The sequence below is a fragment of the Stegostoma tigrinum genome, chromosome 6, assembly GCF_030684315.1.
Source record: "Stegostoma tigrinum isolate sSteTig4 chromosome 6, sSteTig4.hap1, whole genome shotgun sequence".
NCBI lineage: Eukaryota > Metazoa > Chordata > Chondrichthyes > Orectolobiformes > Stegostomatidae > Stegostoma > Stegostoma tigrinum.
In genome coordinates, this window is record NC_081359.1 from 111249264 (window position 1) to 111267604 (window position 18341).

General features: G+C 42.7%; 1 protein-coding gene across 1 annotated transcript in view; it reads left to right on the forward strand.

Annotated features, from left to right (window-relative positions):
- xrra1 (X-ray radiation resistance associated 1) overlaps positions 1-18341 on the forward strand; it is a 97178-nt gene that overhangs the window by 3778 nt on the left and 75059 nt on the right. Inside the window, exon 3 of the mRNA XM_059646972.1 lies at positions 16781-16876. Coding sequence (XP_059502955.1) covers positions 16781-16876 — 96 coding nt within the window. The remainder of the gene's footprint in view (positions 1-16780; positions 16877-18341) is intronic.

Genomic DNA, 18341 nt, shown 5'->3' on the forward strand with positions numbered 1-18341 from the left:
CAATCCCTCCTCAGCCTTTCTGCTCTTTGGTAAACAACTTCTGTCTACTTAAGAGATAATAGGAACTGCAGATGCTGGAGAATCTGAGATAACAAGGTGTAGAGGTGGATGAACACAGCAGGCCAAGCAGCTTCAGAGGAGCAGGAAGGCTGAGGTTTCGGTCTAGACTGTTCTTCAGAAATGGATCTAGGCCCGAAACATCAGCTTTCTTGCTCTTCTGATGCTGCTTGGCCTGCTGTGTTCATCCATCTCTACAACTTGTTATTTCAGTCTACTTATTCTCTCTTCTTAGTTGAATTGCTCCAGACCAGGCAACATTTCTGATGAACCTCTCCTGCATCTCTCTAGTTTCTATAGCATAGTATAGTCTCTCTCCCTGCAGTTGTGGAAAGAAAACAGGGAAAGAGACTGGTTCACTATCCTGCTTGGTGGCAGATGCCAGCCTCCATAAGCAGACTCAGGCCTGATTACCTTGGATAGGAAACCACTTGGGAATGAATACCAAGTGCTGGCAGCTTTTGTTGCTAGTAGAGGTTGCAACTGCACTGCTGTCCATATGGGTTGGCCACTTGCCCCTCAGGATTGCTCTGCCATTTAGTGGCTGAGCTGACGACTCTGCATTCCCACAAATCCCCTTCTCTGAAAGTAGCTTTCATCTACTTGCTTATCAAATATCTACCTATCATTGAGTATATCCAATGCTGTGATAGATATTTAATCAGTAAAGGAGTCAACACTTTTGGAGTAGTGGGCAGAATAGGCAACTTTGCTCCTGCATCTTATGGTCATCTTATTTCACTCTGCCATATAATCGACAGACAGTTTTTTTTGCTTGTTTGTTGTTTTTGACTTTTCTTGGCCACTCAATGCCTCAGACCTGCTTAATTATTCGATTAGATGGTGGTTCCTATGTACCTGAGCTCCACTTATGCAGCTTTTGAGTGTTATGCCTTTGTGTACTCTCATCAGCTTTCACTAAATGAAGGCAATAATACAAGTTTCTTTCAGGCTCAGGAAGAAACTGAATGGTAATTCACTGGTCCACCTTGAACTTTTTTTTTCTCTCTCTCCCTAAAGGTCATCAGCCTTTGAAAATTGAAATTCTCAGAGAACAGTGGCGGCAAGGCATGCATAATAAATAGGAGCAAGAGTAGGCCATTCTCTGTAGTACAGAAATCTAAGCACTAATGATCATCCCGAAAGAAGAAATTCTTCCTAACCTCCCTCTTAAATGGCAGACCGCTTATTCTGGAACTGATCTAAATTTTCCCCTGCAAGAGGAGACCTCTTGTCAACATCTAGACTGTCATTCACTCCTCAGTACCCCAACTGTTTAACATTTGGTCTTCATTCACGATAACATTTCTGCACCTACTGATCTGCTCATTTACAACCTCACCTTCATCTTTGATGACCTAGTCCACATTGAAGCCATCAGAAGGCTTGTGCTCACAGCTGAGTACTTAGGGCAATGGATTCAAAATCCATTGGTGTCTTTCTATGTGAGTTAAAATCCTGCAGAATGTTCTTGAAATCCTTCCTGGTTTTCTCATAGGGTCTTGTGGTGTATTGGCAGTGTTCTTACCTCTGAAGACAAAATCTAGGTTCAAGTATAGCCAAGGTTGTGATGGTCTTGGAGGCGTATTGTAATGCACCCAAACAAGCTGACACATGTTTTATAAATGGTAATTGTACCAGTCTCCACCATTTCTTCTGGCAACTTGATCCGTATATGCATCATTCTGTTCATGCAAAAGTTGCCCCTTAGGGTCCTTTTAGTTTCCCATCTCACTTTAAACCTATGCCGTCTAGTTTTGGACTCCCTGACCCTGCAGAAAAGACTTTGTCTATTTACCGTATCCATGCCCTTCATGATTTTATAAACCTCTACAAGGTCACCCCTCAACCTCCAATGTTGTAGCGAAAATAGCCCCAGTCTATTCAGCCTCTCTCTATAGCTCAAGCCCTCCAATCCTGGCAACATCCTTGTAAATCTTTTCTGAACCCTTTCAAGTTTCACAAAATCCTTCCTGTAGCGGGGAGACCAGAACTGCATGCAGTATTCCAATGGTAGCCTAACTAATGTTCTGTACAGCCACAACATGACCTCCCAACTCCAATACTCAATGCACTTACTGGTAAAGGAAAGCATACCAAACACCATCTTCACTATCCTATCTACCTTCACTGCACTTCAATGGAACTATGAACCTGCACTCCAAGATCTCCTCGTTCAGCAACGCTCCCCAGGACCTTACCATTAAGTGTATAAGTCCTGCCCTGATTTGCCTTTCCAAGATGCATCACATTTACCTAAATTAAATTGCATCTGTCATTCCTCGGCCCATTGACGCATCTGTTCAAGATTCCGTTTACTCTGAGGTAACCTTCTTTGCTGTCCGTTACATCTCCGACTTTGGTGTGATCTGCAAACTTACTAACCATACCTGCTATGTTCACATCCAAATCATTTATATAAATGTGTGTATCTGGAGAATCGTTTTCTGCTAAAACTGCTTATTGTTCCAGCATCAATGTTAAATGTAAAGAAAGTGTGTGCGTGAGAGTGAGAGAGAGGGGGAGAGAGAGAGAGAGAGAGAGAGGGAGAGAGAGAGAGAGAGAGAGAGAGAGAGAGAGAGAGAGAGAGAGAGAGAGAGAGAGGAAGAACTGGGGGTAGACCCAATTACCCACACCACTTATTCAATAAGATTATGGGCAATCTGATGGTAGCCTCAATGAAGCTTTCTGGCGCATCCTTCTATAATCCAAAAACATCTGGACAGGTACTCTGATAGGAAAGATTTAGAGGAATTTGGACCAAATTCAGGCAAATGGGACTAGTTCAGTTTAGGAAACCTGGTTGGCATGGTCAAGTTAGGCCAAAATGTCTGTTTCTGTGCTATATACCTGTATGACTGTATAACTTTTGACTGCCTTGTCAATCAAAAATCTGGCTAATTCAATGACCCAGCCTCCACTGCTTTCTTGAAAAGAGAATTCCAAAGATAACAATCTTTTAAGAGAAGAGTGTGGGCTTTGGGGTGGTCTCGTGGAATCCTGTGTGTCTCTAGGGTGGGGAGGGTTGTATATGAGTAGACAATCATAAAACAATACCACAAGTACTTGCCATTTAGCAAGTTGTACTTCTGAACATGCCACACAAAAGAAAACCCTTTCTCACATCCACGTAGTATATTTGCCAATTACATTAAATCTATCTTCTCTGGTGACTAACCATTCTACCACTGAAAATATGTCCTCCTTATTTACTTAATTAAAACATTCATTTGGCAATTGAGAATGTAAACAGAATCATTGATGCCAAAAAGTAATTTAGTGTCTTTAAACAATGTAGTCAGGCCAGAAGAATAAGATAGCATTTATCTAACATCTTTGACACAGTAAAAGATCTAAAATGCTCTTCAAGGAGTGTTATCAGACAAAATGGCACTGTGATTCCTATGAGGAGATGTGAGGAAAGGTAGCTGGAGCAGGACAGATCTCACTATATAAGGAGAAAAGGAGACGTAAGGGTGAAGAAAAAGGAGACAAAGATTACAAAGTGTGAGAAAATGGGGTAAATGAGAAAAGACAGGAGAAAAGAGAGTTGAGACAGTGTGGATGTGAAGAGAGAAAAGGGAGACTCGAAAGGAGGGGGAGATGAAGGAAAGAGATCATAAGACCATGAGACATAGGAGTGGAAGTAATGCCATTTGGCCCATCAAGTCCACTCCACCATTTAAATCATGGCTGATGGGCATTTCAACTCCACTTCCCTGCACTCTCTCCGTAGCCCTTGATTCCTTCTGAGATCAAGAATTTGATGCAGGGAACGGATTTTTATATGCTCACATATGTTTATAAAAGTTCCGGGGTTTGAATATTTAAATATCACAAGCACATGATAGTGCCACTCAGGAGGGCTTAAACCAGTGTGACAGGGGACTGGGGTTAAAATTGTATCAGAGATAATGGGAACTGCAGTTGCTGGAGAATCCGAGATAACAAAGTGTGGAGCTCGATGAACACAGCAGGCCAAGCAGCATCTCAGGAGCACAAAAGCTGATGTTTCGGGCCTGGACCCTTCGTCAGAAAAGGGGGAGGGGGAGAAGGTTCTGAAATAAATAGGGAGAGAGGGGGAGGCGGATCGAAGATGGATAGAGGAGAAGATAGATGGAGAGGAGATAGACAAGTTAAAGTGGCAGGGATGAAGCCTGTAGAGGTAAGTGTAGGTGGGGAGGTAGGGAGGGGATAGGTCAGTCTGGGGAGGACGGACAGGTCAAGGGGTCAGGATGAGGTTAGAAGGTAGGAAATGGAGGTGCAGCTTGAGGTGGGAGAAGGGGATAGGTGAGAGGAAGAAGAGGTTAGGGAGGCGGGGACGAGCTGGGCTGGTTTTGGGATGCAGTGCGGGGAGGGGAGATTTTAAAGCTTGTGAAATCCACATTGATACCATTGGGCTGCAGGGTTCCCAAGCAGAATATGACTTGCTGTTCCTGCAACCTTTGGGTGGCATCGTTGTGGCACTGCAGGAGGCCCAGGATGAACATGTTGTCTAAGGAATGGGAGGGGGAGTTGAAATGATTCATGACTGGGAGATGCAATTCTCTATTGCAAACCGAGCGTAGGTGTTCTGCAAAGCGGTCCCTAAGCTTCCGCTCGGTTTCCCCGATGTAGAGGAAGCCACAATGGGTACAGCAGATGCACTGTATACCACATTGGCAGATGTGCAGGTGAACATCAGCTTGATGTGGAAAGTCTTCTTGGGGCCTGGGATGGGATTTCACAAGCTTCAAAATCTCCCCTCCCCATGTACATTCACCTTCACTGGCTCTAACCCCGCCTCTTGACCTGTCTGTCTCGTCTCACCCTATCTTCTCCCTATCCATCTTCTACCTGACTCCCCCTGTTTCCCTATATATTTCAGAATCCCTTTCCCCTCCTCCATTTCTGAAGAAGGGTCCCCACCCAAAATGTCAAGCTTTCCTGCTCCTTTGTTGCTGCTTGGCCTGCTGTATTCATCCAGCTTCACACCGTGTTATCTCAGCACAACAGGTGAAATGGATGAACTTAAGGCTTGGATTAATGCATGCAGTAATGATGTTGTTGCAATCACAGAGACATGGTTGAAAGACGGACAGGATTGGAAGCTTAATGTTTTGGGATTTCAGTGTTTTAGTGGAGACAGAGGAGGAAGAAGAGGTGGCGGCCCTGCATTCTTGGTTAGGGAGACTATCACAGCTGTGTTGAGGGACGATATCCTCAAGGGATCCTATAGCAAGGCATTGTGGGTAGAGCTGAGGAATAGGAAAGGTGCAACCATAATGCCAGGATTGTACTACAAACCTCCCAGCTGCCAGCAGGAGATAGAAGAAGAGATGTGTAGTCAGATGTGAAAATAACAGGGATGTTGTGGTCAGTGGTTTTAACTTCCACCATATTGCCTGGGTCTCCCTTAGTGTCAGGAGTTTGAATGAGGAGCAATTTGTTAGGTGTGTCTGGGAGGGTTTTTGAAACAGTACTGAATTGGGAAATGATCCCAGCCAGGTTATCAACATTTCAGTGGAGAGCATTTTGGAAGTAGTGATCATATTCTGCAATTTTTTGATACTTGAGAATGAGGACTAGTGGACTTCGGATGAAGATTGGGACATGGCCAATTATAACCAAATTATGCAAGAATTGGAGAATGTGGATTGGGAGCAGCTGTTGGAGAGTAAATACATATGTGACATGTAGAAGTTTTTTAAATTCTAGTTGATTAGAGTGCAAGACATGTAAGTTGCTGCGATAATGAAGACAGGAATGGCAGGATTCAGGAAACTTGGATGACACGAAATTATCAGCTTAGTCAAAAAAATGTACCTAAAGTCTAGGCAACTAAAAACAGACAAAGTCCTTGAAGAATATAGAGAAAGTAGGAAGGAGCTCAAACGGGGAGATAAACGTGCTAAAGGTGGCCACGAAAGGTCCTTGGCCAACAGGGCTAGGGAGAGTCTCATATAGCATTTTATACATATTATTAGAAGCCAGAGGGTAACTATGGAAAGAGTAGGCCCATAAGGATAAAGGAGCGAGGTTATGTGTGGAGCCAAAGGAAGTGGGTGAGGTCTTTAATGAGTATTTTACATTAGTATTCACCAAAAGGAGGGATGTGAGGGATGTTAAGGTTAGAAAAAGGTGCATGAATACTCTCGTGCAAATCAGCATAATGAAGGAGAATTGTTGGGTGTCTTGAAATGTATTAAAGTAGACAAGTCCCCAGGGCCAGACAGGATCTATTCTAGGTTATGGTGAGAGGCAAGGGAGGAAATAGTTGAAGCCTTAACAGATATCTTTGCATCTTGTTTGACCTCAGGTAAGGTTCTTGAGTACTGGAGAATGGCCAATGTTGCTACTTTGTTTAAGATGGAAAACAGAGATAATCCAGGTAACTACAGGCTGGTGAGCCTGACTTCAGTAATGAAGAAGCTATCGGAGATGATACTGAGAAACATGATTTATTCTTATTTGGAAGTTAATGGACTTGTTACAATTAGAATTAGGTTTCACTGTCAAGTGTACTCACATACAAAATACAGGAGTACAGTGAAAAGTGTATAATGTCACCACACATGGCACCATCTCAGATGCAAAGTATCTAGTTATAAATCTTAGGGTACTAAAATAGATTAGCCACAAAAACAGAGAAATAAAGAAAAAAAGCTCAAAGTTCTACACTACAGTTCTTCATCGCATTAATTAGGAAAATATAGAAATAAAGTTAAAGGGTAGACCTTACAGTCCCTCTCTAGCCTAATATACTCCAGGTTAGGAGTTTTCCACATGTAGTCTCACTGTCCTCTGTGCTGAGCCATGGGTTTATGCAAGGAAGGTCATTTCTCATCAACTTGATTGGGTCTTTTGAGGAGGTGACAAGGACATTTGCTGAGATGCATAAATAGATTGGATAGTCAGACGCTTTTTCGCAGGTTGGAGAGGTCAACAACAAAAGAGGACAGGTTCCAGTTAGAGAGGGGGAAAATTTAGGGAAGAAGTGTGGGAAAAATGCTTCACACAAAGGATGGTGTGTGCCTGGAATGCACTGCCAATGGAGGTGGTGGAAGAAGGCACATTAGCAACATTTAAAGCATATCCTGATAGACATATGAATGGGAGGCAAACAGAGGGATAGAAACTGCAAATGGGTAATAAGTACCAGGTCTAAATAAGGACTAGGAATCGGCACAGGCTTGATGGGCCAAAGGGCCTGTTCCCGTGCTGTACTATTTAGTATTAGATTTCAAGATCATACAAGATGATGTGCTGAAGACTACCAAAGCAGCAAGGTTGTAAAATTTAAAGGTGAGGTCTTGAAACACATTGGATAATCCCAGTCTCCGGGCCAAGAGCTCTGGGGTCAAGTCCACACTCCAGGATTTAATGAGCCAGAAAAGCATGTTTTTAAACAGTCAGACGGGTTAAGGATCAATTGGTAAATCCTTCTACAGACCCCAATGAAAGGTTGTTAGAGTGAGAGAAATTCCTAGTTAGCCACATAAGATGTAGGAGCTGAAACACCCCTTCAATCCATCAAATCTGTTCCACCGTTCAACAAGATCATGGCTGAGCTAATCATTCTCATCTCCACTTTGCTGTCTTTTCCCCGTAATCCTTGATTCCCTCACTGATTAAAATCTGTCTACCTCAGTCTTAAATATATGTAATGGTCCAGCTTTGACAGCCCTAAATGGTAAAGTATTCCATGGACTCACTACCCTCTATGAGTAGAAATTCCTCCTCATTTCTCTGTCAAATGGGTGACCCGTTATTCTGTGATTATGACCACTTGTTGCTAGACTCCCCCACGAAGAGAAACAACCTTTCTGTATCTACACTGTCCAAGTCTGCTCAGAACCTTGTATATTTCAATAAGATAATAAAGTGTGAAGCTGGATGAACACAGCAGGCCAAGCAGCATCTCAGGAGCACAAAAGCTGACGTTTCAGGATCCTTTCTGATGAAGGGTCTAGGCCCAAAACGTCAGCTTTTGTGCTCCTGAGATGCTGCTTGGCCTGCTGTGTTCATCCAGCTTCACACTTTATTATCTTGGATTCTCCAGCATCTGCAGTTCCCATTATCTCTGATACATATTTCAATAAGATCACCTCTTATTCTTTTCAATTCCCAACCTACTCAACTCAGAAATTGAACTAGACTAACTTAAATAAATGCAGTTGCTACAACAGCAGGTCAGAGATTAGGAATAAGTCACTTCTGGATTTCACAAAGCTTGTCCACCATCTACCCACTTGACCGTATGAGAGTAGCTCCAACTTATAAGAATGATACCAAACAGGACAAAATAGCCTGCTTGATTGGCACCACACAAACATCCACTCCCTTCACTACCGATGTTTAATAGCTGTTATGCATACCATAAACAAGATGCTGCTGTGCAGAAATTCCCCAAGGTTCCTTAGACAGCGACTTGCAAACCCATGACCATTTACATCTGGAAGGACAAACACTGCAGATACATGAGAACACCATCATCTGTAAATTTCCCTCCAAGCCACTTAACATCTGACTTGGAAATATATCACTTTTCCTTTACAGTCAATGGATCAAGATCCTGGAACTCCCTCCCTAACTGCATTGTGGGACTCTGTATAGCATATCGACTGTAGCAGTTTGAGAAGGTAACTCATCACGACCTTCTCAATGGCAACTAGAATTGGGCAATAAATTGTGGCCCAGCCAGCAACATCATAGGTTAGTAAAAAAAAACTCTCCTGATAAGACAGTCCCTCCATTACTGGGGTTATCTCAGTGAACCTTCTCTGGACTGCTTCCAATGTGAGTAAAACCTTAAATAAGGGTTCCAAACCAGTTCACAATGTTTCAGCTGTATTCTAACAATTGTCTTATATAGTTTTAGCAAAAGTCCCCTATTTATACCACATTCCTTTTAAAATAAAGGCCAATGTTCCATTTGACTTCTCCATTACCTGCTGAACCTGTATGCTAGCTTTTTATGATTTATACATAATGGCTCCTAAATTCCTCTGTGCTGTGGCTTTCTGCAGTGTTTCTCTACTTAAATTCAATAGTTTAATAATTCAATAGGTTAGTAAGCTTCACACAGTCAGCAAGGAGAGATCCCATCTCGGGTGAGACACCCCCCAAATGAGTATACAGTTGTAGGAATTTGTTGGCAATGTGGGAATTCAGTGCAGAAGGGAATGAGGTGCTTTTTGCTTGCTTTATTTTAGGCTCATAATTTTTAAGATTTTTTAACAGGATAATTGAATCCCAAGATTAGAGACCCACCACAAGAGTGAAATCGTAGGTAAACTGTAAATTCATTGGTTGGTGACAGTTACTGATTGAACCATCTATTACAAGTTACTTACAGATTGAAGTTAAATAGGGGAAATATTTGCAGGTTGCAATCTCAAAGACAAAAATTTTTAAAAATCAAATTAAGAACTAAGTATTCAAAATAGAACTATCGAGTTAGGCGGTGTGTTGTAACTGCATGATGTGGGAGCTGGTGGACCCCATTGAGGTTCATAGTAACCACATCTGTAGCAAGTGTTGGCTACTTGAGGAACTCTGGCTCAGAGATGATGAGCTGGAGCCTGAGCTTCAGTTACAGTGACACATCAGGAAAGGGTAGAGCTACTCGGATCCTGCATTTCAGGAGGTAGTCACACCCCTCAGATTAACGGCCTTAAATTAGTTTAGTGGTCAGGGACCAGGAGGGTATGACTACCGGTGAGGCAGATAGAGAGATCCAGGGTATAGTACTGAAAGAGCCACAGCCAATGAAGCTGTTTAACAGGTTTGAGTTGCTTGTTCACTGTATGGATGAGACCTGGGGCTATAGGGAGGATGAACAAACTGACCATAGCACCATGGTACAGGATTCAAGATACATTCAAGTTAGAGGAGAAAAGAGAAATGTAGTTGTAATTGGAGATACTATGGTCAGGGGAATTGACTGTTTTCTGTGGCCAGGATCAAGAGTCCTGAAGGCTGTGTTGCCTGCCTGGTGCCTGGATTCAGGGTATCTCATCTGGGCTGCAGAGGATCTTGGGGTCAGAAGGGAAAGATCCTGGTTGTTGTGGTCCATATAGATGCCAATGGTATGGATAGAAAGAGAAAAGAGGTTTTGTTGAAGGAATATGAGCAGCAAGGTACTAAGAATCACTGAATTATGACTTGAGCCACAAGCAAATTGGCACAGGGTACAAGATTAAAGAGGTAAAGATCGATGTGGAAGAAGTGGGCACCAATATTGAAGAAGGAGGAAGCTGTTACAATGGAATGGGCTGTACATGAATCATGCTAGGACCAGAGTGTTTGAAATTAGCAGAACTATGGCTCCCAGTAGTTACAAGTTGCCATCCCAAAAGTGCCTGCCTGATCCTAACTCTATCTTCTATTAATTAGCCGAACCGCTATTCAAGTGAATATACTACCTCCAACTCCCTTGGCTCTTATCTTATCAAATAGCCTAACATTAATATCTTGTCAAAACAACAAATGCCTTTTTAAAATTCAAATATATTACATCCACTGATGCCCCTTTATCCATCCTACTTATTACCTTTTCAATGAATTCTAATCAATTTGTCAGGCATGATTTCCCCTTCATGAAACCATGCTGACTCTGCTTGATCATATTATGTATTTTTAAATGCTATTATATCTTTCATTATAGACTGTAGTGTTTCTCAATAACATATTAAGCTAGTAGCTTTTTATCTCCTTCCCTTTTGTAAATAAAGATGTTACATTGGCAATTTTCTCAAAAATGTAGAAGTTTTCCAGAATCTAAGGATTCTTGGAAAATTACTGCCAGTGTGTCTACTATCATGTAAGCTACTTCATTTATTTTCCTCAGATGTATTCCATCAGGTAAAGGTGACTTACTGGTCTTTAGTCCCAGTAAGTTTCCGTAACACTTTTTCTCTAATAATTGTTATTGTGTTTATTTACTGTCTCTTTTTTCCCCTTGATTATTTAGTAATTGTGGAATGCTGTTAGTGAAGACTGGTGCAAAGCATTAATGGAAAAAACATTTGGAGTTTCTGCCATTATTATTCATGGCTCCAGATTACAACATGCTTTTAAAAGTGTACATTCCCACAGGGACTCCATCTCCAGGGGGAGGGGATGATGTGTTGGATGGCTGGAATAGGGACGTGAATCAGATCAATGTAAGCATCACAAAGTTTGATGCACATTCAAGCTGGGGTAGATTCAGGGCTTCTTCCTTGTCCTACCCATGATGGAGGTTGTGGTATGTGGGTTGGACCTGTCCCTGGGAGAAGAACTCAAGAAGGAGAAAGATTCATAAGGGTAGAACTGCTTCACGTTTTGATCACATTTCTCTGCAACATCTCTATACATTACACTGAAATAATTTGAAGTACTTTGGTTGACATTGTCCAAGCAAATGCAACAACCTTTCAATGAGCAGCAAAAAATCCCCACTATATGACCATGAGGTGACTGCTTTTTTGGCTGAGGTAATGATATGTGAATCTTTGAAAAGCAAGGGAGGAGACATTTTCGGAATGGCACCCTGTAACTACTGGGATCCATAATTCTTCTTACTCCACTTTGAATACATATGCATTACCTTTTTGAGAAAAACACTGACTTGTTTGCTGAGTCCAGCAAACAGGAGTTGAATCGGATCCTTTCTCCTGTAGACTGGATTCAGTTTCTCATCTCTCTTGCAGTGATTCTGAGTGCGCAAATGCCTTATGATGTCTTTCTCCCCGTGTCTGGCACAGCTCAAGTAGACCTCACATACTGTGCAGTAAAAGTCCTGGCAGCATTCTGGAACAGGCTGAATACATTGATATTTAATTGTCCATTCAGTTTTGAATCGGTGGCTGGATTTCTTCTGGCTTTGATATTTCATCTTCTTTTCCTACTTCTCTGCTGAGTTTGACATGGGATTGAGGCGAGGCGGGAGACCAAGAGGAAGACATGGAATTAGAGACTTGGGGGAATATCTCACTCCCTGGAACTCCTGATTTTTCAATTCTTAAACTTTAAAAATTGTAGTGCGGACTATATTTCTCGAGCAAAAATATGTCATGATGCTTCAGGTGTCCTTGGTAAGCTTGGCAGATATATCTCAGTAACACAGACGTCACAATAACATGCTGTGACAGAGCAAGTGTAAATGCTACCTTGTAATGGTTGCAGTTTAAGTTAAGTTAATTTGGTTGAACTCTGCCACTTTATAAAAGGGTTTGAAATCACAAAGGAAGAGGTATCAAATAGATTGCTTGGCTTTAGAGGCACCAGGATTTGAGGAGATGCAAATGAAAGAACCATGCTGTGGAAATTGCCGAAGCACTGGCTATAACTTTGCAATCTTTCTTAGACTTAGTTGGTGCCAATGGACTGGAGAATTGCAAATGTTTGAAATGGGTATAAAGATCCACTCAGCAACTACAGGTCAGTGTAGATTTGTTAAGGACAATTTGTGTTTAACTAACATGAAGAAGTTTTTTTTTATTGTGGTAACAGACAGGCTTGGGCAGGGCATGGCTGCTGATGTGTAGTGCATTGACTTCCCAAGTGTTGCACACAATCTTATCAGGAAAGTTAGTGTTCAGGTTATAAAGGGGAGAATACCAACATTGATATGGAATTGGCTAAGTCACAGAAACGGAGAGTAATGGTCAATAAATCTTTATGAGTGGGAGAAAGGTTTAAAGTGGAGTTCTTCAGGGATTGGTATTAGACTGCTGCTCTGATATCCTGATGGATATTAATGACCTAGGCCTTGGTGTACAGAGCACATTTTCAAAACGAAGTCAGTTAAACATTTCATAGTGAATTTTGAGGAGCATTTGAGGAGAACTTCACAAGGACATAGACAGGTTGCTGGAGTGAGTGGACGGTTGTCAGGTGAAGTTTTAATGCAGAGAAATGCTGAAGTGATTTATTTTGTTAGAAAGAGGGTACTGCCTGAGAGTGTGTGGAGGTGAATTAAATTGAATGTAAAAGAGGGAACTGGATTATTAACTGAACAGGAAGAGTATATAAGGCTGTCAGGAAAAGGACAAACCTTAATGTTCCGATGTCATTGATTCAAATACCACCACAGTAGCTGGTGGAATATAAATTCAGTTATTGCAAATACTCAAGATGCTGCTTGATCTGCTGTATTTATCCAGCTCCACACTTTGTTATCTCAGATTCTCCAGCATCTGCAGTTCCCATTATCTCTCTTATTCTGTAGACCCAGGTTTGAATCCCCAATGGTAGATGGTGAAATTTGAATTCACCATTAAATTTGGTTCCACTGTGAATGGGGTTGGGCTGGGGGGGTGGTCTTCTCGGGCCTCTCTCCCCATCCCATGTCCTTACTCTCCTCAAAGTTCTCTTTCCGCTTCCCCCATCTCAAAATTTCATTTCTTTCCTGCACGTATGCAACAGCCTACCGGGCCTCCCTGTGCCCACAACTTCACTTTTCCACTGTATCTTCCCGAAGCCCCCGGTAACACACGCTGATGTTGGGGACAACTGAACAGAGGAGCTAGCAGTTAAGTCAACCGTATCTGGAGGAAAAGAGATAAAGAGGCCTATAGAGAGAAATAGAGACAACTAGAGGATTTTCTCAACCAGTTATGAGCACCATAGAGTTAATTCCATGTAACTACTTCATTTTCCTGGTTTAACCTTAATTTTCCTTCATAATTACACAGACCTGATGTCAGTGGAATAAAGGATCCCAGGTTTAAGTATGATGATATTGTGCCTTTAAGAGGGATGCATTCTGTCCTGTTTCTCTTGCAGAGACATTTTGCAATCGTGGTACTGGAATGTCTCCTTCACACAAATAGTTGGTAAATAGCTTGTGAGTTCTTCCAGGGTGCTTTTTTAAATGAAAGTAACAGGAGTGGGTGGGAGCGGGGCTCACACAGACCCAGGAAAGTTTTAGCTTTGCTTTCAGTTAGTTGAAGGTCTGCTGGCTGCTGAGCTAAAAGCTTTAAGTTCCCTGCTGCTGGGGTCTTAGACAGCAAAGCTTCCTCTTAAAAATCAAAAGAGGTGAGAACCAGATAATAAAATGTGAGGCTGGATGAACACAGCAGGCCAAGCAGCATCTCAGGAGCACAAAAGCTGACGTTTCGGGCCTAGACCCTTCATCATAGAGGGGGATGGGGTGAGGGTTCTGGAATAAATAGGGAGAGAGGGGGAGGCGGACTGAAGATGGAGAGAAAAGAAGATAGGTGGAGAGAGTATAGGTGGGGAGGTAGGGAGGGGATAGGTCAGTCCAGGGAAGACGGACAGGTCAAGGAGGTGGGAGGAGGTTAGTAGGTAGATGGGGGTGCAGCTTGGGGTGGGAGGAAGGGATGGGTGAGAGGAAGAATGGGTTAGGGAGGCAGAGACAGGTTGGACTGGTTTTGGGATGCAGTGGGTGGAGGGGAAGAGCTGGGCTGGTTGTGTGGTGCAGTGGGGGGAGGGGACGAACTGGGCTGGTTTAGGGATGCAGTTGGGGAAGGGGAGATTTTGAAACTGGTGAAGTCCACATTGATAGCATTAGGCTGCAGGGTTCCCAGGCGGAATATGAGTTGCTGTTCCTGCAACCTTCGGGTGGCATCATTGTGGCACTGCAGGAGGCCCATGATGGACATGCAGTATACTGCATCCACTGTACCCGGTATGGCTTCCTCTACATTGGGGAAACCAAGCGGAGGCTTGGAGATCGCTTTGCAGAACACCTCCGCTCAGTTCGCAACAAACAACTGCACCTCCCAGTCGCAAACCATTTCCACTCCCCCTCCCATTCTTTAGATGACATGTCCATCATGGGCCTCCTGCAGTGCCACAATGATGCCACCCGAAGGTTGCAGGAACAGCAACTCATATTCCGCCTGGGAACCCTGCAGCCTAATGCTATCAATGTGGACTTCACCAGTTTCAAAATCTCCCCTTCCCCAACTGCATCCCAAAACCAGCCCAGTTCGTCCCCTCCCCCCACTGCACCACACAACCAGCCCAGGTCTTCCCCTCCACCCACTGCATCCCAAAACCAGTCCAATCTGTCTCTGCCTCCCTAACCTGTTCTTCCTCTCACCCATCCCTTCCTCCCACCCCTAGCCGCACCCCCATCTACCTACTAACCTCATCCCACCTCCTTGACCTGTCCGTCTTCCCTGGACTGACCTATCCCCTCCCTATGTCCCCACCTATACTCTCTCCACCTATCTTCTTTTCTCTCCATCTTCGGTCCGCCTCCCCCTCTCCCTATTTATTCCAGAACCCTCACCCCATCCCCCTCTCTGATGAAGGGTCTAGGCCCGAAACGTCAGCTTTTGTGCTCCTGAGATGCTGCTTGGCCTGCTGTGTTCATCCAGCCTCACATTTTATTATCTTGGAATTCTCCAGCATCTGCAGTTCCCATTGTCTCAGAGGTGAGAACCAGAACTGTTTTGCTGAATTGCATTTTTGCCAAAAGGGTGTGTTTGTGGGATGCTTGCTTATATTGGAACAGTTAATGATTAGTGGTTGAATAGTACATGATCTTGTTGAGTATTTCAAGAGTTAAGATTATGCTAATTCTTTTCTTTTGTATTTTAACTGCGTTGTAAGAATAAAGTATGTTTTGCCTAAAGCCAGTGGTGAACCAATCAAATTATGTGTGGAACAGTATATCTTATATTTGCTTTTAAATAAATATAAAAGTTAGGGTGTAGGCTACCTCCTTACTGTGTTTTGGGGATTTCTCTTCTGGTCCATAAGACATAACCTTCAGATCATCCCCGTAGTTCGGAGACATTATGATTGGAGCAGTGTTTAAAATATTTACTGATGCCTAAATACTGCAGTGATTTAGATTGCCATAATAGTCAAACAATCTTGTAATATCTACTCTGAATTTTTAAATGAGATGTGAACCCAGGACCATCTCAGTTAGTCATTTGGTAAGGCACTATCCAATTAACAAACCTATCCATACAAAGCAGGGGATCCCCACTTTGATTCTTGCTGTCTGTTAACTGACCTCAGCAACTAGGTGTCTAAGAGTGGCCTCAGCATCCCTGTCTTTGTAGCCAAATCAATTGGAATTCTCTCTCTTGAACAACATCTAGTTGTTTCTGCTTCTTCTGGGAAGTGAACATGTGTGGAGTTTGAATGAGGAAAGATTTGTTTCAATGGTGAAGATCCTTATAGTTGTTTGCCCATCTGTACTCACAGTTCAGCCTTATATGCAGATAATGGCTGTGGGGAGGTGATGACCTACTGGTATCGCTGGACAAGAGATCCAGGTAACATTCTGGGGCCCTGGGTTTGAATCCCGCCACAGCAGGTAGTGGAATTTGAATTCAGTGAATAACTAGAATTAAGAATCTATGAACTGTGAATCCATTGTTGAGTGTTGGAAAAATCCATCTGGTTCACTAATGTTGTTTCAGGAAGGAAACTGCCATCCTTACCTGGTCTGGCCTACATATGACTCCAGACCCACAGCAATGTGGTTGACTCTTAATTCCCCTATAGGCAATTAAGTTTGGGCAATAAATGCTGGCTAGCCAGTGATGCCCTCATCTGTGAATGAGCAGAGAAAAAAATTCTGATGTCTGCCAATATCTGTGGTTCACGTAGCTCATTAGGACTCACCTTTCACATGATGGGAAAAAACTAAGAGCAAGAAAGATACATTCTCTCAGCTACTGAAGCCAAAGTAGACCAAAATGGTGCTAGTTCAATGAGCACTGGCTGCATTTTAGAATCTGATGCTCTTCTTTTTTTCATTGTTTTTCAGTAATTATGTTGCAAAACCAATATAAGTTGGATGACGGCAAGAGTATCTCAATGGATTGCTTTCCAATAAGGAAGATCTTCAAGGGAGGATATCAAAGTAAGCACTTTTCTTCTTTTCATACTTGGAAGATACTTATTAAGGTGAACCCAGGAAAGAGTTTTTCAAAAAAGTCCATCATCGTGTATCTGCAAGCATCTCCTTGGTATTTTAGAGTTGTCCATGGTGCTAACTCTCAAGCCACCACAGCACACTTCCAACATCCACCATTTGAGGCAAATCCATATCTTAAAATATAAAAAAATGGTATTAATAAACAAAACTAGCAAATTAAATTTGTAGAACAGTTTTGATAATATCTTGTAGCACAGAGGGAGACCATTTGTCACAGATGGCTTTGTCCGTTCTTTGAAAAAGGTACCCAAATAGTCCCATTCCCCATAGCCCTCCACATGTTTCCTTTCCACATAATTACTAAATTGTCTTTTGAAAGTTTCTGTTGAATCACCTTCTACCACCCCTTCAGACAATGCACTTCTGGTCAGAACAATTGCACATCATCCCTCTGATCTTAAATCTTTGTCTTCTGAGTACCTAACTAATTTTATCAAAACACTTCAGTACTTTAATACAAACATAATAAGGGCAACCCAGTGTCTCAGTGGTTCCCATTGCTGCCTCAGCACCAGGGACTTGGATCCAATCCCAGCCCCCTCTATGTGGAGTTTTCACATTTTCCCCAAGTCTGTGTGGGTTTCCTCTGAATGTTCTGGTTTCCTCCCACAGTCCAAAGATGTGCAGGTTAAGTGAATTGGCCATGCTAAATTGCACAAAGCATCCAGAGATGTGCAGGCTGGTGGATTGGCCATGGGAAATACAGGGATTGGGTGGGATCTTTGGAGGATCAATGTGGACTTGATGCGCTGAATGGCCTGTTCCCACACTGTAGGGATTGTATGATTCTAATATAATTGAGGTATTATTGAATTTCTTTCTAACCCACTCTGCCAAATGGAGAACAATCCCTACATTTTCATTCTCTACTTAGGTCCTTTATAGCGTAATGGAATAATACAAAAGATAAGGAGCTCCTTTTTTTATTCTTCCACAGTAGGTGGATCAGCATTTATTACCATCCCTGATTGCCCTGAGAAAGTGATGGTAAGCTCTGTCTTTGAACTGCTGCAGTCCATTTGGTATGGGAAGATCCAAGTGCTGTTCAGGAAGGAGTTTCAGAATTTTCACCCAGTACAAATTAAGGAGCAATGATATACTTATAAATCAAGCCAGTAAATGACTTGGAGGGGAACCTGCAATTGATGTGGTAATCCCATTGCATCTGCAGCCCTTGTCCTACTGGATGGTGAAGGTCATGGCTTTGGAAAGTACAGTTGAAGGAGCTTTAGTGAATTGTTGCTGTCCATCTTATAAATGGTACTGCCACTTAGTGGTAATGGTAAAGGGAGTTGAATGTTGAAGTTGGTGAACAGGGTGCCAATCAAGTGGGCTGCTTCATCTGGATAGTGTCAAGCTTCTTGAGTGTTGCTGGACCTGTATTCATCCT